We start from the raw sequence: 26,030 nt of genomic DNA, 5'->3' as shown, positions 1-26,030 counted from the left end.
CTTATCGGTGATGCGCGTCGCTTTCGTCATTGGTCACTTCCGAGGCATGCTGGCTTGATACCCTTATATTGTGATGCCCAACACCGGCCATATCGAGCCACAGGTGCATGAGTTGTGGCTGCCCAACATACACAAGTGAGTTCGACGCCTCTCGCCATCTCCGAGGAAAGCTGACAGGGCGCCCTGATATTGTCGACACGGGTCGTGCCAACTATGAGGTTGGTCATGTCGAGAGACGCAGCCAAGCCAAGGCAAGCGCAAGCCCGATGCTGCACGTTCCTCGGCACCGCAGCCTGCATCTGCCAGCAGCAGCCAACTCAGGCCGCCCCGCCCCTGCCACAGCAACGAGAGGGGGTGTGTCCGCGCCCGCGGATCGACATGTTTCACTACCCAGGCCCCAACCACGCGAAACAGGGCGTTCTGACCGCATTTTGGATCGCTCTTATGGGCGAAACGTGACGCGCCCTGCTTTAAAATAAAAAGAAGAAGAACAAGACCAAATTTGGGTCCGACGCAACGATTGGTCTGACCAGGCTAATATTGACCGAGACATACACACGTACGTACTATAGTAATGTTTCCGTGCCGTCTCTGCTTTGCTCACACATGGAGGACCAGGTGTTGCATATTCCTAATAAGCATCGTCGTCATCTGTATCAACTCGGGGCTGTTTGCCACGATCCAGACTGCCGTTGTTGTTGTTGACGAGGTTGGCCCTCCTCCCAAGCGGACTGGCACCGAAGTCACGCCTGATCGGGCTATCCCTGTCTTGAACGCCTGGTCTCCTGGTGGTGCCACGCCCTAGAATGCAACAAGATTTAGTGTGCTGTACTGTACGTATCCCAAGAAACATCATGGTGGAATGATGACCATGATGATCATCATGATGAAAGGTGGGTGACGGGGGCTTTTTACTTACCGGCCCGGTCACGGATTCCTCCTGCTCCGCCGCCGCCGCCTTGTTCATGTCGTATGCCTGACGACCGCATCGAAGGTCCTGGTCCGAGATCGAACTCATCAGACGATGTGTCCAAGTGGACTCGTCTACCTCCTCCACCTCGATTGCGTCCACCGCCCATCATCATGCCTCCGCGGCCTCCAACCCCCATGGCTTTGGCGTACATGGCCGCCATCTGATCCATATCCATATCCATGCCCATACCCATGCCCCCATTATTGAACTGCCTGCCTGCTTTGGCCGCCCCTCGATGCGACAGGAAGGGGTGCCGCATACCTCCATTCTTGCCTAGGAGACCGCCGCCGGCAGATTGCATATACGGATTCCCCATGTTCATGTTTAGCCCCATGTCGTCCATTTCTGACAACATGTCGTTTTCCATGCCCCCTCCCATGCCCATACCCATGCCCATACCACCCATGCCATGATGCATCATACCCCGTTTACCACCCGTCACTGTTGGATCAGCGATGCCAGGTGGCATCCGACCCGTGGTGCCGTATGGATCACCGGACATCATGCCCATCTGCTGTGCCATTCGCGGATCCATATCCATGCCACCACCGCCATTGTTCATCATGAAAGCACTCTGGCCCATGTTCGGGCCGCCGAAAGGCTGTCTAGCGGGACTTTCGGAACTGTCACGCTGACGTCGTTGCTGTTGCTGACGACTGTCTTTCCTGAGATCTTGCAACGCTTCCAAGATGTCATCTTTAAGTGTGTCGAACTGGTCTTTGCGCTTCTTGTCCTCTTTCTCATCCGACTTTCTCTTCGTCTTCTTCTTTCTCCTTTTACTCTTTTCGTCTTTGCTACTGCTGCTGTCGCTTTCACTGCTGCTCTTTTTGCAGGCTGTGTGATCGCCGCAGTCTCGGCCCAAGTCGGTTTTCAGTATGTATCTGATCTCACCGCTAGTGCGGAGGTGGTCTTGTTCGTCTTCGTTGGAGTCGCTGCCATGGTGCTGGGGATCGTTCTGGGCACGGTATAGTACGCGGTGGCTTTTCCGGCAGTTGCAGCCTGTGGTGCAGGTACAAGCATCAAGCCATGCGTTGTCGCCCTCGATCCACTCTTTCCCCGATGGTCCAACTTTCTTGTGATAAGGTTGACCGCGGTTCAAACGGGCTGACGTTTGCGGCTCCGCCCGAGGCCGCCGTGGCTTCTCGGCGTTGGCATACGCGCCCATGGGGATGTGTTCGTAGTGTCTTGGCCTTCTGCCGGAGTGTCGTCGCGTCGCCTGAGGTGGATCAGGAACGCTACTCGATGACTGGCTGGATGGTGGTCCCGGGTGGTTTGTGTACGGGTTCATGCCTGGCCCCAACATACCTCCACCAGCACCAAAGCGAGGAGGCATTGGTGGATTGGACGTGTATTCCGGCGGCATGCCAGATGGCGGTCTAACTCCCATTCCGCCCGCTCCAGTAGGCCCCATGCCACCGCCCAATCCCCCTAAACCTCTCATGCCACCTAGCCCCGGACTCCCGGGCATGCCCATCGGCATACCGCCCATCATGCCAGGATAGCCACCTACCTGCATTTCAGGCGCAGACCTAGGTCTTGCGTCCATTCCGTCGAAAAGCCCTCCTGGTCCACCTCTTCGGCCCACTCCTGGCATGCGACCTCCCATCATGTTGCCTGGGTATTCGTTCGAGGGTTGTCGTCGCATACCCCTTGGGCCTATTCCCTCCATCATGTCGAGTGACGTACTTTCGCTCTCTTCACTGTCTTCCAAGATATCGAGATCTCGTCCCCCGTAGTGAGGTCTTTGTCTTGAGCGTAGTCGCCTGCCTGGTGAACAGGGTGTGTAGATGGGACCGCGTGTGTACGGCTCTGATCGTGATCGTGCGTAAGAAGGTGGGTGGACGGTGAATGCTGTACCTATAGACAAACCGTCAGTACGGTAAGTTTTAAGGTATACTAGGACCCGTGGTAGGTGGCAGGAAGAGAGGGAGGGTTACCAGGTGGAACCAGGACTTTGCCTCCTGGAGCGTTGACTTCAACAAGTGGTGGAGGCGTAGAATGCGATGCACCCATAGCGGTCGCGTTGTACGCACCGATGCAGCAGACCGTTGTACTGTGCTGTAAAAGAAGAGTCTTTTCGATGAGCCTCTATTGTTTTGATCGTCGTCGTTCTTCTGCTTTCTACACCGAGTGATACTTTTGCCTTCTATATCGATTTCATTTCAATCTGATCTTCTCCACTAATGACCTTGAACGTGTAATGGATAATGGCGGGTGAAGAAAGGAGTGTGAAGTGAAGACTGATGTGTACCGCAACCCTGCTAATCCAGCACCTGCTAGCTTGAGCCATCTGCTGACATGCCAGCGGTTATTTGTTTGCTGTGCTGTGCTCTAACGAGGACACACGAGTGTCGCGTCACGTTACACGACAGCATTCATTGTCGTGTCGCGGTTTGTGCCTTTACGCCAGGCAAGATTCTCAATTGTCCAACTTCCTCTCAACGTATGAGTGTGATTTCAGGGCAGTATCGAGCGAGCGTTCGAGATCATAGTGGGGTTTACGTATGCGCGTTTGTCTTACGGTGCCGTCGTCGGAGCTATGAATGAGAGTGCTTCGCTTTTTTTCCAAGCACTGCCTCATCATACTTGAGTGGAAAATCATCACGCCGCGTCCGCGCGACGGAAAGCCCTGGAACACGGGATATCAATAGAGAAGAATGCAATCATGCCGCTCCACAATACGCGCACCAAAGCGAGGGACGGTGGTTGCTGTATCTATTGATGCCCTGCCTGCGTAGAGACGAGGGCCCTGGAGGCAGCGGCAATCACACGATCCCCGCAGCGCATCACGCACAGCACACCCCGCAACAATCATGTAATATAAAAAAGTAGACTTTGGAGTCATGTTATGTTCTCATACACCTGATATAACTACTGCTCATACTCCATGCCTCGTCGCTATCAATCATTATGCAGTATCATAAACCCATAGCCGGCAACGCCGAGATGAATACAACGCCTATCCACACCAGACAGTAACAAGAACAGTGATAAGATGTGATACAAAGAAACAGACGCAACAGCACACCTTCAACGTTTCCGCGGCTTTGTATGCAACAGCGAGAATGTGCCGAAGCGCCGCAGCTCAGCGAGATGGTGTATTCGACTCGGGAAACGGATGCGCAGCACCCGCACCTTTCAGATTTCTCCTCCCCTGTCGCCGTCTCCAAAACCCCAATCTTAGTCGATGAGAGAGAGAAGAGTATTGGCGAAGCTAAAACGCAAAGAAAAGCCAGTAAGTAATTGAACAATCAATGAAAGAGGGTGACTGGTATCAATGATGGAGATGGAAAGAGACACTAGAAAATCATCGATCGAACCTGCTCTCTGCGACCCGGCTTGCTGGACTCTTGCGTTCGCGGCCGTGGCGGCGGCGCATGCGACATGCGAACATCCTTAAGAGGTGGAGTCGGCGCGTGCGATTGAGTGCGGGCGTGGCCCTTTACCGGACTTGAAGGCGTGGACTTGATAGAGCCCAGTATATCGTGCGACTGAGTGCGCTGATGAGAAGGCCGGCGGTTAACGCTCGGTGAGCTCGTGACCATGGGATGCGACTTGGTTGGCGAGATTGGCGCACCAATCTGCGATCGCGTAGCCTTCTCCTTACGCTCCTTCTCGAGGACCATGGCCGCCCAGCCCTTGTTTTGAGCAATGTCCTTGCCAACGGTCTCCGAGAGCACCTTCATCCAGGCCTCTTTCTGTTCCCGACTGTCGGCGTAAAAGTCAATGACCTCACCGTTAGCGAACCGTATGCGGAAGCCCTCTTCAACGAACATATAGCCCTCCTCATCCTCGGCGAACCCGGACTTGCGCCGACCACCGGTCTTGGTTGCGGATGGTTGCTGGAGAGCGCTCTTGTCATCCATGAGCTTCGAAGCTTTGGCTAGGTTGATGGTAGCACGCGGCTGCCGTGTGGACTCGTGGTAAGCCGTAAGCTTCGTGCCTTCCAAGCGGAAGAAACGACGTCGCCAGTACTGCAATGAATGTTAGCCATGTTTACGAATAATGTTGCAGGCTTTCAACTTACTGGACAGTCACCACCCTGTTGGCTCAGTGTACCTTCGAAGCTGATGTCCTTGACTTGCTCAGCCTCCTTGAGCTCGCGAATGCAGGCATTCATGCTCTTGGGCATGTCAGAGTCCTTTGCGTTCTTGGGCTTCGGGACGTATAGCAGCTGAAGGGTGAGCTTGCCCACCCGGTAAGGTGGGCGGCGAACGACACCTCCGCGCTTGCTCTTGACACTGCTGGCGCCAGTATTATCGACGGCCCACTCATTGAAGCAAGGAATGTCAACAGTCAGCGGACGACCATATGCTTGGTTCTCGTGGTTGTTGAGGCAAACATAGGCACGGGCGAAAGACCCATCAGGTCCGACGAGGTCATGGAGCAGGTCCCAAGCGGTGGCCTTTTGATTGCGCTTGGCAGCAGCTTGAGCCTCCTGCTGTTCCTGTTGAGCAATGCGGTCGGCTTCCTCTTGCGCTTTGCGTTCCTGCTCCTTTCTCTTCTTCGGCGATGAGAGAAGGTTCCGGAAGGCAGAGTGCGACTTCTTGTGGTTGACGGCCTTGGCTGGCGCGGCAACAATCTGAGGGACGGCTGGAGGCTCCAGCTTGGTCTGTAGTGTGAGCTGGAATTCAAGATCATCCATGACGACAAGCTCAAACTCTTGTCCGATGGGAGCGGATTGGCCAAGCTCCAACCAAGACGTTGTAACGCAGTGCAGACCGTTGTCAAGTGTCAACTGGAAGTGGGTTCGCTCGTGCTTTGGTAGCGGAAGATCAAGGTCCTTGACACCGACGACCTTGACGAACACGAGACCGCGTTCCTCGCCCTCTTCAGGCTCACCGTCATCTCCCTGTTCAGCGACTGAGTCTAGACCACCAGCAACAGCAGATTCTTGGCCAGGAAGAGGTGGTGCAGGACCCTCAGAGGTTCGAGTACGGCGACCGGATGCTGTCCGGATGCTCTTCCTGCGAGGCTTGCCATTCCAAGGCTCCTTTGTCCAGGCGGGCTTACGTTCGGCGCTCGTCTTACGAGAGACAGGCTTGGCAGCTGCATCGCTGGTGGGTTCGGTGGGGGTAGGCGGCTTCTCGTCGCTAAACTGTCGACTACTGGCGACAACGACTTTGGTGTTTTCGCGCATCAAGTATCCTTTCTGCTCGGGAATAGCATCGTTAGCGGGACTGTGCCTATAAACAAAGCCTTCACCTGACATCTGGCAGGCCGCGTCGGAGACGGCAGCGGAAGATGTAGGGAATCTGGCGAAGGGGGGAATGGGGAAAAGGTTCTCTACCTTTTGTGACTCAATGATGTTATCAAACTCCTTGTCTAGCCCGAAGCTGAGATCGTTCGACTCGTCACCCAGGTCGAGATCACCGAGCTTCAGAGCTAGCATGCGGTTCTCCTTGGTGGTAATGCTCACTTGCGTATCGTCGTCATCGAAGTGACCTTCTTCGTCGGCATGGCCCAACTCTAGGCTCATTGACTGGCGCTTCGGGCTGCGCTCAGGGACTGGCGGTGCATGCTGGCCACTAACCTGGCGACGCGTAGCTGCCATGTCAACCTCATCAGGGATGAGCGACGGGCGAGTCTTAAGCTTTCCTCCGGCACCCCGGATTGTAGCTTCCCGTTGAGGAACCTCTGGGGCATTTTCCTGAGGCGGAGGGGAAAGAGCCACTGGATGCCGAATGACAGAGTCTGGGGTACCAGGCTCCTCAGACTCGGAACCGCCCTCCTCTGTCTCTTGAGCTTCAGGAGTAACAGGGCGGCGGAGGAAGTCGCGCATGGCATCCAGCTTGGGCGCGGTATCCAATGGACTGGCAACAGTCGCGAAAGAGGCCTTTAGAGGGTCCAAGCTAAGATCCATATCTTTACCTTCGAAAGTAGAGTACATCTCGTCCTGAGGCGCCTGCTTCTCACCTGAGACAGGAGAAGAGGGGGCAACGACGGGTGTTGGTGGACCTGATGAGTCGATAGTACTCTGGGAAGTAGGCTGCTCTTCAGGCTGAGGCGAGTACTGGCTGGTATCGTCTTCGTCGTCTGACTCCTGGGGCATAGGGTGCCGGATGACAGACGACTCGCGCTCGTAGTCCTCGAGTTGAGAGATGGAACTGCCATCTACATCGGTGTCATCGGCATGATCGCCTTCATCTGGGTTGGCATAGCTGTAAGCGTCGACAACACTGTCGGCCTCGCTGGCGGAGACACCTGAGACCTGACGCGGATGCTCGTCGAAGTTGGAAGAAGCTTCACGCGACGGAATAGGAACATCAGGGTCGAGGTCAGCGAGATCGCCATAGCTGCGCTCGGGGCTATACTCTGGCTCAAACTGGCTGTACTCTTCCTCTTCCTCATCGTCGTCCTCGCCGTCCTCGAAGTTGCGGCTCTTGACGCGCCGGAGGATGGACTCGCGAGAAATGCGCGGGATCTTGGGCTCGTCAAGCGTTAGCTCGGACTCTGTAACGTCGACTTCTGCAACGTCAACTTCGACTGCCTTCTTCTTGTTCTGCATCTCCTGTGTTGGAGTGCTCGTATCGCGGTCGTCATCAAAGTTCATCAGACGCAACCGGTCCTCGAGCGACATGGACACCTCGCGCATGTTGAGCAAATCGCTCTTGGAGATGCCAGCTGCTTGCGGAAGCTGAGGAAGAGAACGCCGCCTGTCGCCAACTCGCTCTGCGGCAGCGGACAGGCCGATGCTCGAGTCGCGCCGCCGGTTGGGGCTGCCTGGTATGGCGGGAAGAGGAGGAAGCGGTCTTGCGTCGCTGTCGGAGGCTGTTGACCCCATGCGGGAGCCATTGGTCGTACCGTTGGGACGGGCACTGGGCATGGGACTGTTGTCGCGACCTTCAAAGACATCGTCGTAGAGATCGGTGAGCGAAGTGTCGGCAGCCTGCGGGCTCATGTGGCGCCAGTCCTCGGGCAGCACGACGGGCGTCTTGTCTGTGTCTTCTAGGGAGGCATCGAAGCTGTCGTCCTGGTCGAAGCTCATCTCCTCCTCTGTCTCGTCTTCGGAGTCGTAGCTGCCGTCGCGCGACATGGTGGCGACTGAAGGGTCGGGCGTGACCATCTCAAACTCGGTGATTTGAGGTGGAGCTGTGTCGAAGGTCACACTCTTAGCATGGCGGCGCAGCGGGCGGGGGGTCTGGTGGACGAGCTCCTCGTCATCAGACATGACAGCGCTCGAGTCGCCGTTGTACTGTGGGGAGTTGAAGCGACCGTTGCTGACGAGCGAAGACTTGGTGGGCGACATGCGCCCCTCGGACGGCGAGGGCTTGGAGGGTGAAGCGAAGGAAGACTGTGTGGGCAGCTTCGCGGGCGACGTCTTGGAGGGGCTGAGGATGGGAATCCGTGTCTGGCTCTCGGAGCGGCTGTGGTGGTGGCCCTGGGCCGCGCTCTCGACTTCGTTACGCATGCCGTGGAGGCCGCTGCCGCCATAGGCGTTGCCCTGGACAGCGGTGCTGAGTGGGCGTCCTGCGGCGAGCGGGCGGTCGAGCGGCTGGACCGAGTTGGGGTCGTACTCGTGCTTCTGCTCGCGTGCGAACATGCTGCTGTTCTTGACGCGCGACTGCTTCTTCAGGTTCTCGATCGAGTTGCGCTTGGGCGAGAGGGGCGAGCTGCCCTCGTACTCGTTCTCCGACGTGTCGAAGCGGCTCTTGGGCGACGTGGTCTGCTCCTTCCAGAAGAGACGCGGGCTGTGAGTGAATGGCGACGAGTCGCGGAAGGGCGAGCTCTCTTTGGTCAGGATGATCTTCTGGGCCGGGTTAGCAGGCAGGCGAGCGAGGCGGGCGCGGGCACCTACCTTGGTTGTCTGGTTCCAGCTGGGAGAGTTCCTGCGGTGCTCATGGGGGCTGATTTCCGACAGGGGACGGCCGCTTCCCTTTGTGGGCGAGGAAGTGGGCGTCTTGTTGATGCGCAGCGGCGACACCTGTGGGCAGTGCGGTCAGCATCGCGCGCGCCCGACGTGAAACAGGCGAGTGGAAAAGGAAGTACGATGATGCTTACCGCTTCGTTGCGCGACATGTTGACTGCTACGTGCGCTCGCGCTGGGTGCGTCGTGGTGTGGACGCCGTGCCGTGCGCGGGCTCGCACTCGGGCGGACTGGGTCAAGAACGGGCTCCGTCGAGGAGTCGTGCAGGCTCAGCGGAGAAGGGCTGCGCGCTGACGGGAAAGAGGCAGGCAAGAAGCGAAGGGCACCGACAGAGCGCGGGGGCAGATGTGCGATGGAGGAGCGGAGGAGGATGTGTGGGCGCGCGTAGTATTGATATGGCTGGGGCCGCGGGTGCTGCCCAGTGTTGATGGCCGGGATGCAAGCAAGGCGTCGGTGTTGGGCGGTTGGCCGGGCAACGTCCCGCTTATCGGCTGCCCTGTAGCGCCTCGAATTATCGCGCCATCGCCTGTGCAGCCCGCACGCCAGCGCGCATCCTTTAGTCAAGGTTTGGCCTAGCCGGCGCATGCTAGTCTAGCTGGCCGTCTTAATTCCATCCTGCCTGTAGAGCCTGCCGTTGCAGCCATGTTGCGCAGAGTCTCGGGCGTGTGCCCCTTCTGCCAGGTGCAGGCCCTTCCACGACGACCACCGCCAGCCCACCACGTCCGCCCGTACACGCAGCTCCAGCGCGAACGCGGCGAACGCCATGGCGCAGCCTCTTCACGACCCCCGCGGCCCGTCCGCGGGCGTGACCATCCCAGGCCGTCGCGGATGATGCTCTCTGACGACGTCGCGCGCGCCGCAGACAGAGGGCCGGCGAGGAAGCCAGACGCCTTCGACTTCCTCAACAGGACCGAAGCACCACGGGGCCTGCAGCGCATGCGCGAGCAGCGAGAAGCCCGCGGGAGCCGCCCGGCCACTGGGCGCGACGACGGCAAGCGGCGCACGCGAGCAGAGCCCTTCCACGCCCTCAAGATGCAGAGTTCGCTGCACCAGGTGCCCTACAACAACCGCACCGCCGTCAAGCGCCAGCTCGACGAGTACGACTCGTTCGACAAGTTCCCCCTCGCCGAGCCCATCCTGCGTGCCGTCAACGATGCCCTGCCCGGCCTCGAGTACCGCAATCCCACCCCCGCACAAGCCGTCGCCATCCCCGCCCTCCTCGGCCTGCGCAAGGCGGTGCGCGCAAAAGCAAAGTCCACCAAGAGCGCGCCCGACTCGTTCCTCCTGGCAGCCGAGACGGGTTCAGGCAAGACGCTGGCCTACCTCCTGCCCACGCTGGACGCTATCAAGGCCGAGGAAGTGCGCGAGAAGGACGAGGCTGAGGAGCAGGCCCAGAGAGACGCCGCCGAGGCCGCCGCCCACGAGCACGACAAGAGGACCGACATGTTCGCGGCCGAGGAGCCTGAGATCAACAAGGCGGTCGACCCAGCACGACCGCGCGCCATCATCCTCGTCCCCTCCGCCGAACTCGTCGCCCAGGTCGGCGCCGTCGCAAAGTCGCTGTCCCACACGGTCAAGTTCCGCGCTGCCCCAATCTCAGCCAAGATGTCTGCCACGGTCATCCGCAACCAGCTCTTCAACCCCAATGGCGTCGACGTCGTCATCAGCACGCCCCCGCTCCTCGCCAGCATCGCCGAAAGCAACCCAAACATCCTCGCCCGCGTCACCCACCTTATCTGCGACGAGGCAGACTCCCTCTTCGACCGCTCCTTCAAGCAAAGCACCACCGACATCCTCGACCGCGCGACGCCTTCCCTCAAGAAGCTCGTCCTCTGCTCCGCTACCATCCCAAAGTACCTCGACAAGTACCTCGCAGACAGGTTCCCCGACATGCAGCGCCTCGTCACGCCCAACCTCCACGCCATCCCGCGAAGAGTACAACTAGGTGTCGTAGACGTAAACAAAGACCCCTACCGCGGCAACAAGATGCTGGCCTGCGCCGACACCATATGGCAGATAGGCAAAGCATCCGTCGACTACGACCCCACCGAAGGCAAACAAGCCATTCCCACGAAGCGCGTCCTAGTCTTTGTCAACGAACGCGAAGACACGGAGCAAGTAGCCCAGTACCTCGTCAAGAAGGGCATCGACGCCCTCGCCTTCCACCGCGACACCGATCCCTCCCGCCAAGCCAAGATCCTCAAGTCCTTCACCAACGACGCATCTGCCAAGGAAGCCGAAGACAGTGAAGAGAACAAGGCGGAAGCGCCGAACAAACGCACGCTCCCCAACACCAAGGTCATTGTCACCACTGATCTGGGCTCAAGGGGTATCGACACCGTCTCCGTTCGCCACGTCATCCTCTACGACGTCCCACATACTACCATTGACTTTATCCATCGTCTGGGCCGGACTGGGCGAATGGGCAGGCGAGGAAGAGGCATCGTCTTGCTTGGACCCGGTGACCGAGCGGATGTAGTCAGAGAAGTCAGAGAAGCCATGTTTAGAGGCGAAGCTCTGATTTAGAAAAGATGGATATGCGTAACGACTTCAAAAGCTTCATGTACTATATACTGTTTTTCTACTACGAGTACCTGCATCGCAGGAATGTATCTACGCTTGTCCACGATATAATGACATTGATGAATGTACCGAATCCAGAAACACGTGCTAGTGAGATAACATGATGCCAAAGCGCGGCCTACTACATACGGTCGTTCCCACCAGATCATCGTTATCAGCACGTCCCATGCTATTTCCGTCCTCGCTAACTCATTCGGTCAGCGCCATGGGATGATGCTCTGCAAGCCCACTTGTGGCGTTTTTTCCACTTCAACCCCGCCCGGAAGGGCTCCCGTATGGGGCTCCTTGTTTATCTGCGACTAGTGCCTGCGGGGTTCATCGTTGCTGCATGGCCTGGGTATGTATGTAGTGTGTTGTGGTGTGTGTTGTTTTCTTTTTTTCTCTTTAGGTTGTTTACTACCTACGCTTACATGCGGCCACCATCCACTGTGGGGTCTCCGTTGTTTGTGGTTTGTTTGTGATGGAGGCGTCGTGATGGAAGGGCGCGTGTGATGTGACTATTTGGGCCGTGTCAATATATACGCACAACAAACATGTTTGGATGGAAGAGTCTAGGTTGCCAATGTGATGTACAAGTTTTGCCCTCTCGGCTTCATATGTGAGTTTCCCGTCGCCTTGGAAAGTAGATAGTAGGATGTCCCAGACCGTGATAGCAAGATAAGCAGGATAAGTGAGAAAGCATCCGACCCAAACCCGTAAACACCGCATCCCCTCCACAAATTCAAACACCCATGCCCCATCGCAACCCCGACGCAACCCAGTCTCGCACGCGAACATCAAAGATTCCTCGGTCCGCAAAGACTCGTCTTCTCCACCACGAGTTCCAGACTATCTCCGCCCAGTCCACAGGCGTTGAACCTGCTCTTCCAGCACCCACCTTCCTCGTCCAATGTCGACTGAAGTTGAACCACCTTTGTATTGAGCTCTTGAAGGTTCTTTTCCTGAAAGGCCTTGCTCAACGCATCTTTGGGTTCTTTCTCGTGGCTGAGTTGGATTTGAAGGGCGCGAGCTGCGCGGTTCGCGGCGGACAGGGTGGTGTAGATTTCAGGGCGGGTGTGGGCGTGGTAGGCACGGATTGGTTCTTGGGTTGAGGGATCGGGGGAGTCGGTGCCGGCGTCGGATGAGGAGGAAGAGGAAGAAGACGAGTCTTCAGCGTCGGCTTGTGTGATTAGTTTGAAGAGGCGGACAATGTAGCATGTGCTTGAGATGAACGATGTGCCCTTTATTGCCTGTGGGGTCTGGTTTGCGAGTGCGGATACGAGGTCGCGCTGTACCCAGATCTTGAGGTGGGAGGTGTTTGCGGGGTTGTCAAAAGGTGTGATGGAGCCAGTGAGGATGGAGCATCCGTATTCGTCCCGATTGTTGCTCTTTTCGAAGATAACGTCGTTAAAGAGGGTGGCATTGCTTTGGAACACCTTTTCGGCTTGCGCGTTTGCGTCATCGAGGCTAGTGAAGGGTCGCACGGTGATCTCAGTCGCTGGGAGGGTGCTTTCGACCTGCTCGCCCTGCCAGGTCTTTTGAAAGACGGAATATTCAAAGTAAGGCTGTGCCTCGTTGGAAACACCAGGGAGGCCATTGAGGTGTAGGATCTCCTCATTCGTGTCTATCGTAGTCTCCAAAGGAAGCAGTCCTGGATCGGTTGTTGATACGGGTGGTGTCGTAGCAGTCTTGGTGGCGCTATCGATCGTCTTCGCTGACGAGGTAGTATTCAGATCCTTCATTGGGAGATTATTCCCTTTCTTTACGATCGCGACGTGTTCATCTACAGGCTTAACATCAGTGGTCTTGGAAACAGATGATATACCAGTAGTCGTATGGTCAAGACTATCGACGTCCATCAATGTACTGGCTTCCCGTGACTTTTTCGAACCTCCAGACATCTGGATCATTGAGTCGTTCGACGATTTCTCTATCCGAGGTGTAGAAGCCGCTCCATGGGATGTGTCTCCCTTTTTTGCGGTGGAAGGAGGCACCTCGCTGGCCTTCGTAGGCACCTCGCGCGAATATGTTCTCGGGGCTACAACTGAGCCAGGGGTAATGCCATCCTCTGATGCTGGCATGGCACTATCTGGACGCTTCGAACCAGTGGTATAGGTCAGAGTAGGCCTCTTAGATGCTGTACCGGTGATTTGTCCAGATTCATCGGAGATGATGTCCAATTTTCGCTTTTGAGCTGGCTGCCCAGGAGCTGACGAAGCAGATTTGGAATCCGCTGTATCCGCCTTGGATACACTTGGTGTGGATCTCCTGGACTTAGAAGCAGATGGTTGTGCCTGGTCCTGTGATCTTTTCGCTGCTTCAGGCCTCGATACCTTCAAAACGTCTCCTGGAGAAAGTGAATGCTTCTCAGGTGATGCATTGTTCGTAGCGGTATTGCGATCGTTCCCAGGTAGTTGAGCCGTCTTCCTGAACTTGCTGACTGGAGACGTCAAGATCGGACTTCTTTTGGCAATTTCCAGCTCGTTCCGGCCACTAGTTCGAGCCTTTGAAGATGGCTTACCCGTACCATCATTTCTTGCATCCATCAAAGCCAGCTGGAGAAGACTCATAGGCTTAGTAGCAGGCGAGACCTTGTGACTTGACGCATCATTCTCGTGACCTGGAAGCGTACTTGCATCCAGCAGCTTGCGCGGTTGGATTGCTGCGCTGGGCGAAGAACCTTCAATAGCGGCGCTAGGGGGTAAGGGGTTTGAGCTGATCTGCTTTTGTACACTACCATAGGTTCTGATATTTGCGATAGGTTGCGCAGTCTCTTGGAAGATCGAGGTTGGTTTGCCCTCAGTCGTGGACATCGATGGACCCCTGACTTTAGGCTGTTGATCAAGACTTTCTGCTGGTTTTGTCTCAGATACCGCAGCGGATCGTTTACCACGGTTTGTATCGCTACTACCGGTCGACTGCACAGGCGCTGAAGGTTGTGGATTAAGTGGTGCAGTGAGACCCGGAGCAACGGCAGATGCGCGAACTGTTGCGACGGATTGTTGTGCATCCATAGCTAGTCGCTTCTCCTTGGTATTCGTCTTTGTGCCTTTAAATCTTCCCAAAAGCGCGTTAAGACGGTCTTTGTTCAACTGCTTAGTCGGTAGGTTTGTTGAAGTAGACTCAACCCTCAAGCTGGCCGGAAAGGAGTCTGGTTTTTCTAGTCCCCAGGATGGTCTTGGGACGGGTGATCTAGAAAGACTGCCATGCTTGCGGTCATCTTGATCGCTCTCGTCGCTGCCCTCGATATCGCTCTCGTCACTGCTCGTGACAACGAAACCGCCCTTCGTGCATGGGCGCTTCGCGGTGCTGGATGAGGCAAACGGCTCACTCGGACGTCTCTTGGCTGTCATGTTCTTCGTCTTGCCCACTTTGCTATCAGATCTTTTGTGGTTAACAGTTCCCATAACGCGCTTGTGCTGTCGGCGAGAAGTTGAGGTCTGAAGTTGCTTGCGTTTTGCAACCAAGGTTGGTGAAGAGAGCACTTGGCGAGATCGAGGACGGCTGCTTCGAGACTCACTGCTATCGCTTGCCGCAGTCTCAGCAGATTTGTACGCAGCAGGCTTCTTGCGCTGGCCTTTCTTAATTAGTAGTATCGGAAGTCCTGCTGGCTCGTCTTCTTCACTTGTTGCATATCCAGCGAGCTGTCTCAGGGATCGAAGGCCTTGGGTAGACACTGCCTTAGTCGTAGAGATTGACGGCAGGGCAAACTTTGGTGGGTGAGAGGTTGGCTGGTGAGCCTTGTCAAGTTCGTCATGAGACAGGTGATTGCGCTCGATAGCAGAGCCCTCATCGACAGGGCCCTTGAACGAGGTGAGAGAACCACGCGTGAGCGCCATGACGGAAGACCGATCTTGCTGACTGTGATCTGCCTGTTCCAAGAGCGACGTCTTCAGTTGAAAGTTCGAAAAAATGGCATCTGACCAAATGAGGGGGACTGGATCACATATGGGGAAATCATACGATCGGGCAGTCCGAGGAAGTCTTTCCAGGCTTGCTGTGCCTCGGGGATGTCCTGCGGCGCCAGAGAAAGCGGTACTGTCGGCATCTCCGCTGTCAACGTACGAGGCTCCAGTAAGACTAACAGGCCTTTCATCGGGCGATGGAGTACAAAACAGTGGAGATTCGTTTCGCTCCCCGGTGTGGCGCCTTCCAACATGGGAAATGGCCATGATCAAATAACATCTGGTCGATTTCACCCAATTTACGTGATCACTACAGGGTAACGCTTGTTTTTCACTGGAAGAGTGGGATCTTGTCGTCTCCCAATACCCGACAGAAGCCCAACAAACGCCGAGACGCTTGCACAGCACCTGTCGGGCGGGACATGGCTTTGCTGTCAGGCAACGATTTGGGCCTTTTGAGCGCAAACAGCCATGAACCAGAAAGAAGCAATAGGCGGACCAGGCTGGTCCTATCAGGAGCGATCAGCAAGCTTCCAGCCTCGCCGTGAGGGCCTCGTATCGGATAGCAACTGCCAAGATATGGAAATGTTGTAGGAAGCAAACGGAATGCGCTGTTCAGTTCATTTCCCGGTTTGAAACTCTGTGCCGTACTGGCCGAGAAATCTCATATGCTTCGGAGCGCTATGTGACAAATGTATGCCTAGGTTACTCACGGAAGTGTGCTCGCCTGGATCATGGTAGTCATAAAGCAAGTCGTCCCGATCGAATATCATGCCAAAGAAAGATGATTAACGAGCATCGGTTCACATCGCTGACTGTAACACCGTTCGTAGGAGATACCTAGGTAATTGCTTCTTGGATACCTAGGTACGAGATGCTAAAAGGCGCGTACCGAACGCGTGTCGAGGGTTAAAGGCGGGGCTGAGGAAGGGCATTGAAGCAACAACACAGAAAATTCACGATGAGTGAGTCGGTGTCGATAGTAAACAACGCGAAATTGGATAGTTAGGGCTTCGCAAAGGCGACGACGACGGGCCTCGGCGCGACGCGTGAAAGATCGAAGCGTCAGCGCACCATAAGAGATTCGCAGCTGACTAAGCTGGTGGGTCCACCTCGCGAATCTCCAGCCCTCGTCTTTCTGACCTACTAATTAGAACTGTCGACGCCCGTGCGAGATCGCTAATCTTCAGGGCCATGGCAGAAGGAACCGCACCAGCTGCTGAAGTCCCGGTCTCTGACAAGGCGTTGCGAGATGTGGCCAAGAATGTGGCGAAAATCTTGCCTAATTTCGCGGAGAAAGAGCCTGCAACTGCTCTGAAGTAAGGACGCAAAGTCCGTGAGCTTTGCTTTGTCGATGCCGAACCCCACTAACGTCTGAGTAGAGAGCTTCGTGTTATTCTCGATCCTGCTTTGGAAACTGCAGACCTCCCAGAACTAGAGAACAGCCATCGAGCAGCCGCATCCAATGCCTTGTGCGCAATCATTGAGTACTGCGCGGCTTCCGACTGCGCCTATGCACGGGAGGCGATCCTAGATGATTCCATATGGATGCGAGTATTCAACATATATCTTCAGCGGTCTGGAGATGCAAAGGGCAAGTCGATGAGGCAGATGCTCTTGGTCCTTACGGGTGTCATTACTAAAGATCAGAGTGCGCGTGCAATCGAACTTCGGACACGAGCTACGACCTCATTCCTGGACATTATCTGTGAGCGAGAAGACCGCATCAAAGTTAAACCAGCTTTGCAAGGCCTTGCGCATTTCCTGCTGCGGGATGTGATTTCCATCACGGATTTGGTCAGTCTGTTCGACGAGCAGCTGAAGCGAACATCAGATGCCATCCAGGGGCCGGTAACTTCGCGAACAGTGTTCACATCCTTCCTTGCCTGGGTCGTGCATCATGATACTTCCCTTTCAGCGGGACACTTGATTAAGAACTACTTACTACAGGCTCGCCGTCTCGCAAACTACGACGAACACCCCGACGATGGCTTAGTCTTACCTCCCTGGATAGAGCCGGTGATGCAGACGTTGCGCGACTGGCCAGACCGGATCCAGGAGTTTAAGACTCACGTCTTCCCTCACTGTTTTCTACCCAATCTCTCTGAGTACCTAAGGTTCCTCGCATATCTCAATTTCGAGTCCCATGTTCCGTATAAGCATGCGTTACCCAACCAGCTTCGCCAGTCCGGCAGGCGCACATCACCTCTTGGTGGACTAGAAGAGTTCAGAATACTCCTAGCAGCGATCGCAACCGGAAAGGAACTCAACATCGTAAAGGATAATGGTAAGTGGATGTGAATGGCATATATCAACAACAAAGGCTTTCGCTCATCTCTGTACTAGATCATAGAGCTCAAAGCACCATCCAAATCCGTGACGGGGCGCTCTATTTGCCGGACGATATATCAGGAGCCTGGATGGCGGACTCGGAACCAGAAGTCAGGCTTGCAGGCATGTTCCTGGGCGTGTATTCTACTTCTGTCACGAAAGCTATGAGTGGCGGTATTTTGCAGGCCTTGAAGCGCAACCTCCCCCATCTTCATACCGACACGGATGCAAATTTCCGCCGGGAGGTGCATGGTTATACACAAAAGCTATTTGATCGTCTGAGAGCTAGTACAGCTACTCTAGCAAAACCCATCACGAAGGTTACTTCTTCAGACCAGAGACGCCTCCCTTTCCCAGCGACAAGCTCTAGCCCACATGTTTCAATTGCGCGGGTTCCGCGACAAGATTCGCTTTCTGAGTCCCTAGCTTTCATCACCTGGTATGTGCAGTTCCTTGAGTGGGAGCTGCGCCCAACTGCCTCTTACCAGAGCCGCATCACCGCACTACGGTCCATCACCATCGTATTACGATCTGGGATAGATCCTGGGGTACCGTTTACCAGTCTCTCAAAGTCTGCGCAAGGTCAGCTAAACTGGGCTCACGGTCTCCAGTTCGGAAACCAGAAGCTGTGCCGAATACTGCTCGATTTAATACTGGATCCTTTTGACGATGTTCGAGACGCGGCTGTATCGGTCTTGCAGCTATGTCTAGTTGCGCTTCCGCAAACCGATAAGGAACGCATCATGTCAATGATTCCCCGATTCGTTACGAGAGCGGAGGCTACCATGCTCCGAACAGGGCGAGCGGATCAAGCGGACGGTGTTGCGCGTGCTTACGGGATGATCTTTGCGTTGGCTGGCGATGATCCAGGTGCCCCCACTGGCGAACACTTCTCTTCCAAGCAGCACCTCTTCGAATATCTGAGAACACAACTCGACGAAACGTTGACTCTGGCCCGCAGCGATCTTCCACGAGCCGTCGATGGTCGACCGGTACACGGTACATTTGCTGCATTACGATATGTGACCGATCAACCCGATTTTTACGCGTTCGTCTCGAGCTCGCCATCTGATCAGTTTGCGCACTGGAAAAAAGCGCATGGGGACATCGTAACAGGCATAGAGAGTCTGTGGTCCTGCGTCTATCACGTTCTGTGTGCGGATGCACCGGAAGGCCATGTTCCTGACGAAGTAGAAGATGAGGGTAGCTTAGACACTAAAGAGATTCTGAGTTACTCATGGAGAGGACTGAAGGAGGCTAGGTATTGATTCCTCGACTACACAGCCGACACTGCTAACTTCATCAGTGTGCTTTTACGAACGATCATCCTCAAAGCTCCTGTAGGTGACGGTGACAACGACCTTGTGACTCCAGAACTCTTCGAAAAGCTTGGCAGACTCTGCTTCACTCAGCTACTGGAGCTTCGTCATCGCGGTGCGTTTTCGACAGTCTCTCAGACATTTGCAGTCTTCTGTCGCCGCTGTGTCTTGTCGGACATATCCACATTACGTGCTTTACCAGAGATGTGGTATCAGGTTTGTACAGCCACCGTCGGCGTGATCTGGAAACTAAAAGTCTCTAGGAAACGCTACGATCCATCCAAGCAAAGTCAGACGCCATCACTCGGAGGTCGGCGGGCATACCAGCAGCCATGTCCGCTCTACTGGCAGCTGAGCCACAAACAGGAGGCAAACTCTTCCCTCGAGCTGTCAAAGATCTTGTCGCCGAAACTCTCGTGGAGGCGCAAAGCACAAATATAGAAGAAAGCCGTCTTCCTCAGGTGCATGCTCTGAACTGCATCAAGGAAATATTCACGACCTCGAAGCTGAGTATTGCATCGGAGACGTACATCGGGCAGGGTCTCGAGCTTGCTGCTAAAACTCTAAGCTCGTCCATGTTAGTGACACTTACACAGACATTACAGTTTTTAAGCTAACGCGCACTCAGATGGCCCCTTCGCAATTGCAGCTTGATGCTGTTCAAAGCTCTGATCGAACGACTACTCGGCAGCGACGAAGCTCAAGACTGGAAAGAACGAGAGCGAGCCAAAACGTCTCGGTTCTCCTACGACAACTATCCCAGTCTCGTGAAGATCCTGGTTGAACTGCTTGAGCCAAGCGGCGATCTCAAAATCATGGAGACACCCGAGAGTGGCAGTTCGCCAATGGATCTCCATGGTGCTGAAGGCGTGTTTCCCGCTCTCCAGATCTTGCGTCAGGCCCGACCGCCGGGAGATCTTACCAAGATCCGCGGCTTGGTAAGGGACTTACTACCGAGCCCGCATTGGCATATGCGAGATATGGCGGCCAGAACATATGTATCACTGGGCACTACTAACGAGAGCTACCCTGAACTCTCTCCAATTCTAGATACGGTTACCAGCGATCACAATGAACAGCATGGAAGGCTATTGGTAGTCAAGTATCTGCTGAGGAAGCTGTTGCGAGACGAAGTCCAATGCAGTGAGTGGTGTCGGAAGCAGAAACTAAATGTTCAGCTGTTGACCTCTGACAGATTTTAAACACTTCTCATCGTTGATGCAGCAGCTCGGCCAACACGCAACGAGTTGGTACATTTCGAGTGATTGCCCTTTTGTACGAGCCGCCTTCCTCGATGTTGTGAGCCTATGCGGCATGGCCATGCTGCAAAGAGCGACCGCTGTCACAATACTTAGTGCGTGGATTGACCTCACTACGTCCATAGCCATTGGACCGGAGTACAATATCGGACCAAGTGATCACCACGGTGATGATCTACTCAGGACATCCCTCGCACAGGTATACTTCGTTGACCGGATCATTCTGCGTGAAAATTCGCTTCACAGCATGGTCTCGGACGATTATCAAAACATTGGCGATGCGCTCATGCTTCTCGCAAACGAGGATCCGGATACCTGCATGGAAGCTCTGGAAGCTCTGGACTCCATATTACAGATGAAGACATCCAACGGCCTAACCATTCCATTGTCGCTAGTCCTAGCGCATATCCATCGTGTAGTCCTGGAGGCCTGCGACCCAGAAGTTATCTCGAAAGCGCAAGCCGTTCTCGCCGACGCTCTTACCAAGGACCATTTGAAAAGCGACTTCTTCAGCCTGACGATGCAAGATCAAGTCATGCTCACCTTGACAAGGTTGGAAACACAGTGCGTTCATGGCCCACCATCAAATATGCAAAGCGCCCTGCATCTTCTAGGCTCATTCCTCGACCATGCTTACACCAGCTACTCACTCCACCGTGAAGAGGTTCTCGCCCGTATCGCACGCTACATTCGCCTGCTACGCATGACAACCATCGATACCAACCCCTTCGACACTCGCTACGCAGCCATACAATCCCTGTCCGCGCTCAACTCTATTTTCTCCCTGGCCCCCAAAGGAAAAACAGGACCTCTGATCCTTGGGCTAGCCATCGTTCTCTACGACCTCCTCAACGACGATGACGACGAAATACGCGATCTAGCTGCCTCCACAGCAGGCATTCTCCTACGCTCACAGGGCGACCGACTGTTCAAAAACACGGTACCGATACTGACTACGCACCGGCTGGGGGCGTACCTGGTATCTGCATTTTCCACATCACGATTCCTCGCCAAGGAAGCAATACGCCGTCTAACCAACACGCCCTCACCCCATCGTCTCTTCTCCACGCCATTCGCCAACACTTTTGCACGGGAGAGGAAGGAAGACACGTCGCTTTTTGCGCAGGAGAAGCAGAATTTGTACAAAGACGACACATTGGACACTATGCTGTGGTCGCGCATTCTCCTCTCCCTGTCTGCCTCTGCTGTGCCGCTGAGCCTGCGCACCGATCTGACCAACTGGGTACTCGATGGTCTCACCACGCTCACACAAACAGCCGAGGGAGAAGGTGACGGCGCGCTGGGCTGGAGTACCAAAGCTGAGGTGTTTACGCTCGGTATACGCATCTTCTGTGCGAGTGAAGTGGTGATGAGGTGGGGTGGTCAGGAAAGGGTAGAGGTAGTGAAGAGGGCGAGAGGGTTTGCTGATGTGGGTAGTGAGAGAGGCGTTCATGGCCTGTGGATTGAGAGGGTCGAGAGGGTCTTGAACAAGGAAGTGGTGCGCATGCTACGCAGGGTCAAGGGAGGACTGTTGGAGATTGCAGGGTGAGCTAGGCAACGCATAATTGGTGATTCAACACGCCAATCCGACAATGAAAAGTATCTTTTGCGACTGGATGGGATAGAGTTGTACTGGACGTCCACAAAAATGACAACAACAAGCTCACTACGCGGAAGCTGGAAAAATTCGTACACTACCGCCGATAGAATACATTCACAGCACTCTCCCCCACACTCTTACTCACACTCCCATATTTTGCCTGCCAGGCAAAGAAATAAAGCAGCGCCGCGAGTGGCTGTCCCACGAGACAAAAGCTCATCCAGAAAATCATGTTACCTGCAACCCTCCCCTGGATCCATTTGACCTTTTGGATGACATCTGTGAGCGCAATGAGCGGGATCTGGAACATCATGCCAGCAAAAGCTACGCCAATGATATTGTGTGTGGGGACGCCGACGAGCAGTTCGTGCAGGACGCCAGAAAAGAGGAAGACGAGGATCTGGGCCAGCGCGGGAGGCACACCGCGGCCGACAAGCGGTGAGTAGATGTGGCGGCGCATAAAGTTGGTCACGGGCTTGTTCCAGGTAGTCCAGTAGGTGCGGATGGACGAGACGTTCCACCAGTCGCCGTAGAACTCTCGGTCGCCGAACCGCATGACTTCGGCAAGCGCATTGAGAGCGGACTGGAAGAGGGCGAAGAAGCCGCACAGCCAGCAGAAGACGCTGATGGTGGATAGCTTCATGACGCGCTCAGCAATGGACGTAAAGTTCAACGTGAGGATCTTGTCGAGCGAGTTCTGCAACAGCGGCGCGGCGTATTGGGCGGAGGCGATCCAGATGACGATGCTGAGACCAGCGAGTTCGGCCAGACGTTTGAGGACAAAGTCCCAGCGGATCGTGTCGGTTCGGGGGTAGACGGGCTGGTAGACGAGGGTGGGTGCCCACCAGAAGTAGCACAGGTTCTTCATGTTGATGTTCTGCGGATATGGGCATGCTTTGTAGAGCTCGGGCAGCGGATCGGCCTGCTTGGGGTGCAGGTAGGCATGGCGGAGGTCGCGGTTTGTGAGTGCGTAGGAAGCGCACTTGAGGAAGACGATGACGGCGTGCAGTTCGCAGAGGGTGCCAATGCCCGGGTGGTAGATGTCGTAGTAGACGTACTTGGTCGCGATGTAGAGGTTGGCGACTGCGTTGACGCTGTGGAAAAAGGCGACAATGTACCACGTCGAGTTGAAGCTGCGCAGGGCGGCGGCGTAGCGGGCGGGCGTGTCTTGGTCGCGTTGGTGGGAGATGCGGGCGTAGGCTCGATTGGCCTGCCAGGCGGCGGCGAGCTCGATCAGGTAGGTGACGAAGAGGTGGGCGGGGACGAGCAGGTAGAGCAGCAGGCCGGTGACGACGTCGGAGCGGCGGTAGTCGTGGCAGGACAGACAGATGAGGACGCCGTACTTCTGCAGGTTCACGATCATCAAGCGCAGGTTGGAGACGACTGCAGTGGTCAGCGATGCGCGGCTACTGCCGGGAGTGGCGGCGTCGTACTCAGGACCAAGATCATGAGGTTCCTGAAGCCGACGAAGCTCGGGATCTTGTCTGCGCTCTCTTGGCTGAGGCACGAGGTGCGCGACGCCGAGTGCGTCGCAAAGACATGGCGGTATTTGGTGTCGCGCGCACGCTTGGTGGTGCCATTGGGAGTGGGAGCGGTCTTTCCGCGGTACACCGGGGAGCTGGCGTGCTGCATGTCGAGGGCAGAAGAGGCGGCCAGTTGGGTGAGGGTGGCCATGGCGGAGGGTTGGGCGCAATGGCTCGGGCGGAAGCAACTAAACCAGCCAGCGAGGGACGACAGAACGAGGGCAGCGGGGGATTTGTAGTCGGGATAAGCGCGCCATGGCCGAGGGTTCTGGCACAATGGCGATAGAGTTATCAGGGCGTCGCGGGATTCTGTTGGGAGTCTGGTGAGCGGGGATCTGCACGGTGATGCAGCGCGCCCAGGTGTCGAGTGTGGCGCTGTGGCTGGGCTGTGGCCGACGTTCCCACGTCCAACGCGACGAGGCACGCGCTTCCACTGCACACAACACCTGCGCAGCACCCCGACTCACCACCGCGCACCCGACGCGCCCCCCATGGTGATCGAGTAAACGGCGTCTTCGGCAGCAGCACGCCATGGAGCGCGAATACCATCGTCCGGACTTTGAGGGAGGCTTGCGGCCCCGACCAAAACGTCAGTATGCCTGTTCATCATGCGCAGGATTCATAGACTGACTACAACCACAGGCGCCGTGACCGACTATGGCTCGACGACGGTCCAGTGGATGCGCAACCGCCGCCCGCGCTACAAGAATGCGCCCGCGCCAGAGATGGAGCGGCCGAGCGCCAGCTACATCGTCGACATGCAGCCGCCCGCAGCACGTGTCGCCAGCGCCGCCGAGTCGATACCTGCCAAAGCCGTGCATTCGTCTCTGAACAAGGTCAAGCACCCCATCAACGTCGTCAAGTGGACGCCAGAGGGCCGCCGCCTGCTCACAGGCTCGACCAGCGGCGAGTTCACGCTGTGGAACGGCATGGGCTTCAACTTCGAGACCATTATGCAGGCCCACGAGGCTGCCATCCGCGCCGTCGAATACACATCCACCGACGACTGGCTCCTGTCAGCTGACCAGACTGGTGTCGTCAAGTACTGGCAGACCAACTTCAACAACGTCAAAGAGATTCAGGCCCACACCGAAGCTGTGCGAGGCCTGTCCATAGCCCCGACCGACACCAAGTTCGTCACATGCGCCGACGACACCACGCTCAAGATCTGGGACTTTGCGTCGAGTACAGAAGAGTCGACGTTGACAGGACACGGGTGGGAGGTCAAGTCGGTCGACTGGCATCCGCACAAGGGACTGCTAGTATCAGGGTCCAAGGACCACCAGGTCAAGTTCTGGGACCCGCGCACAGGGCGCTGTCTGACGACGCTTCATGGACATAAAAACCCAATATCAAAAACCATGTTCGAGCCCGTCCAAGGAAACATGCTAGCAACATGCGCCCGTGACCACACAGCCCGCATCTTTGATCTCCGAATGATGCGCGACGTCTTACTGCTCAAGGGACATGAGAAGGACATCATCACCATGGCATGGCATCCCATGCACAAGAACCTGTTGTCTACCGGCGGCGTCGATGGTAGCATACACCACTATCTCCTCGACGAGCAGAACCCTCCCGCCGGCGTCGCACCCTCGATATCGCCCTACGACGCCGCCGACTCGCAAAACGCACCCTCACAAACCATATACCCCGCGCACAGCCTGCAATATGCTCACGACTTCACTGTCTGGACCATGGACTGGCATCCGTTGGGCCACATCCTCGCCTCGGGCTCCAACGATAGGGTCACGCGCTTCTGGACGCGTCCACGGCCAGGCGACACCAACTACGTCAATGACCGTTACCACATTGGCCAAGCAGCAGCAGAGGCGCAAGGCACGTTCGACCGCGGTCAGGGCAGGCGGCAAAAGATGGAAGAAGAAGAGCAGGAGGCAGAAGACGAGGCCGAAGGCTTGGTCGATCAGAAGATGCCTTCAAAGAACCCAGGCGGTGGCTTCCTCCCACCTGGTCTTTCGCTGCCAGGACTCAACACAGCACCAGATGGCACTTCGAGTTCTCTACCGGGTATTGGAGGCACAAACCATCCACCAATCCCACCCCCACCAGGCGGTATGCCCTTTCCACCCCCACCAAATGCGGGCGGGGCGCCTATTCCTCCTTTCAACGGCATGGACCCCTCCCGCCTTGCACAACTCATCGCATCTGGCTCCCTACCACCCCCTCCTATACCCCATGGCCACGGACCTCCTCCACCAAACGCCAACGGAGCCCCTCCTTTTCCACCACCAAACTTTCCTGGCTTTCCACAAGGCATGCCCCCTGGTATGCCACCACTTCCTCCAGGCATGCCGCCTCCCGGATTCCCGGGCTTCCCTCCACCACCTGGCGGTATGGGTGCGCCGCCACCGGGATGGCCTGGTCCGCCCCCGCCGCCACAACATCAGCAAGGGTTTGCGGGTGGGCAGGGTGGACCTGCGGGTGTAGGTGCAGATGGTATCAGGAGAAGAGCGCCGTTACCGGATCAGCAGGATGCTTTGAAGGCAGAAATGAATCAGGGACGGTACAGAAAAGCAAGGTAGACGTATTTGGCGTTAGCGTTGACACAGGAATGTACGATCAAATCAAGTTGGAAGTCAGTGAGCGTTTGTGTTACGATAAAGGACAGGGAGTGACAAGTAAAAGGTGCAGTACTAGTCCCTTTTCTTCTCCAGGAATACCCAGATTGGC

At 56.0% G+C, this 26,030-nt stretch overlaps 7 protein-coding genes across 7 annotated transcripts; 3 read left to right on the top strand and 4 right to left on the bottom strand.

Annotated features, from left to right (window-relative positions):
* Positions 1-631: 631 nt before the first annotated feature.
* Positions 632-2,138, bottom strand: J4E85_001246 (uncharacterized protein; the record flags this gene model as incomplete). Its single annotated transcript, XM_051465533.1, has 2 exons — positions 632-801; positions 920-2,138. The coding sequence occupies 2 exons, from the start codon at positions 2,136-2,138 to the stop codon at positions 632-634; spliced, it is 1,389 nt and encodes a 462-aa protein (XP_051330090.1).
* A 2,134-nt stretch (positions 2,139-4,272) lies between these two features.
* J4E85_001245 (uncharacterized protein) lies at positions 4,273-8,992 on the bottom strand (the record flags this gene model as incomplete). Its single annotated transcript, XM_051465532.1, has 4 exons — positions 4,273-4,947; positions 5,001-8,723; positions 8,772-8,897; positions 8,975-8,992. 4 exons carry the CDS (start codon positions 8,990-8,992, stop codon positions 4,273-4,275), a joined length of 4,542 nt encoding a protein of 1,513 aa, XP_051330089.1.
* A 676-nt stretch (positions 8,993-9,668) lies between these two features.
* Positions 9,669-11,366, top strand: MRH4 (RNA helicase; the record flags this gene model as incomplete). The annotated part of the gene is made up of 1 exon (XM_051465531.1): positions 9,669-11,366. One exon carries the CDS (start codon positions 9,669-9,671, stop codon positions 11,364-11,366), a length of 1,698 nt encoding a protein of 565 aa, XP_051330088.1.
* An 833-nt stretch (positions 11,367-12,199) lies between these two features.
* J4E85_001243 (uncharacterized protein) lies at positions 12,200-15,498 on the bottom strand (the record flags this gene model as incomplete). The annotated part of the gene is made up of 2 exons (XM_051465530.1): positions 12,200-15,321; positions 15,366-15,498. 2 exons carry the CDS (start codon positions 15,496-15,498, stop codon positions 12,200-12,202), a joined length of 3,255 nt encoding a protein of 1,084 aa, XP_051330087.1.
* A 1,003-nt stretch (positions 15,499-16,501) lies between these two features.
* On the top strand, positions 16,502-21,765 carry J4E85_001242 (uncharacterized protein; the record flags this gene model as incomplete). The annotated part of the gene is made up of 7 exons (XM_051465529.1): positions 16,502-16,626; positions 16,690-17,594; positions 17,654-18,899; positions 18,945-19,173; positions 19,221-19,534; positions 19,586-20,100; positions 20,153-21,765. The coding sequence occupies 7 exons, from the start codon at positions 16,502-16,504 to the stop codon at positions 21,763-21,765; spliced, it is 4,947 nt and encodes a 1,648-aa protein (XP_051330086.1).
* Positions 21,766-21,910: 145 nt separating this feature from the next.
* Positions 21,911-23,490, bottom strand: J4E85_001241 (uncharacterized protein; the record flags this gene model as incomplete). The annotated part of the gene is made up of 2 exons (XM_051465528.1): positions 21,911-23,199; positions 23,250-23,490. 2 exons carry the CDS (start codon positions 23,488-23,490, stop codon positions 21,911-21,913), a joined length of 1,530 nt encoding a protein of 509 aa, XP_051330085.1.
* Positions 23,491-23,870: 380 nt separating this feature from the next.
* Positions 23,871-25,882, top strand: PAA1_1 (Polyamine N-acetyltransferase 1; the record flags this gene model as incomplete). Its single annotated transcript, XM_051465527.1, has 2 exons — positions 23,871-23,928; positions 23,982-25,882. 2 exons carry the CDS (start codon positions 23,871-23,873, stop codon positions 25,880-25,882), a joined length of 1,959 nt encoding a protein of 652 aa, XP_051330084.1.
* Between the last annotated feature and the right edge of the window lie 148 nt (positions 25,883-26,030).

Source organism: Alternaria conjuncta, assembly GCF_024043145.1.
Source record: "Alternaria conjuncta strain BMP 0040 chromosome Unknown scaffold_2, whole genome shotgun sequence".
Taxonomy (NCBI): domain Eukaryota; kingdom Fungi; phylum Ascomycota; class Dothideomycetes; order Pleosporales; family Pleosporaceae; genus Alternaria; species Alternaria conjuncta.
The sequence above is the reverse complement of the archived record's forward strand: the minus strand, read 5'-3'. Positions and strand labels throughout refer to the sequence as shown.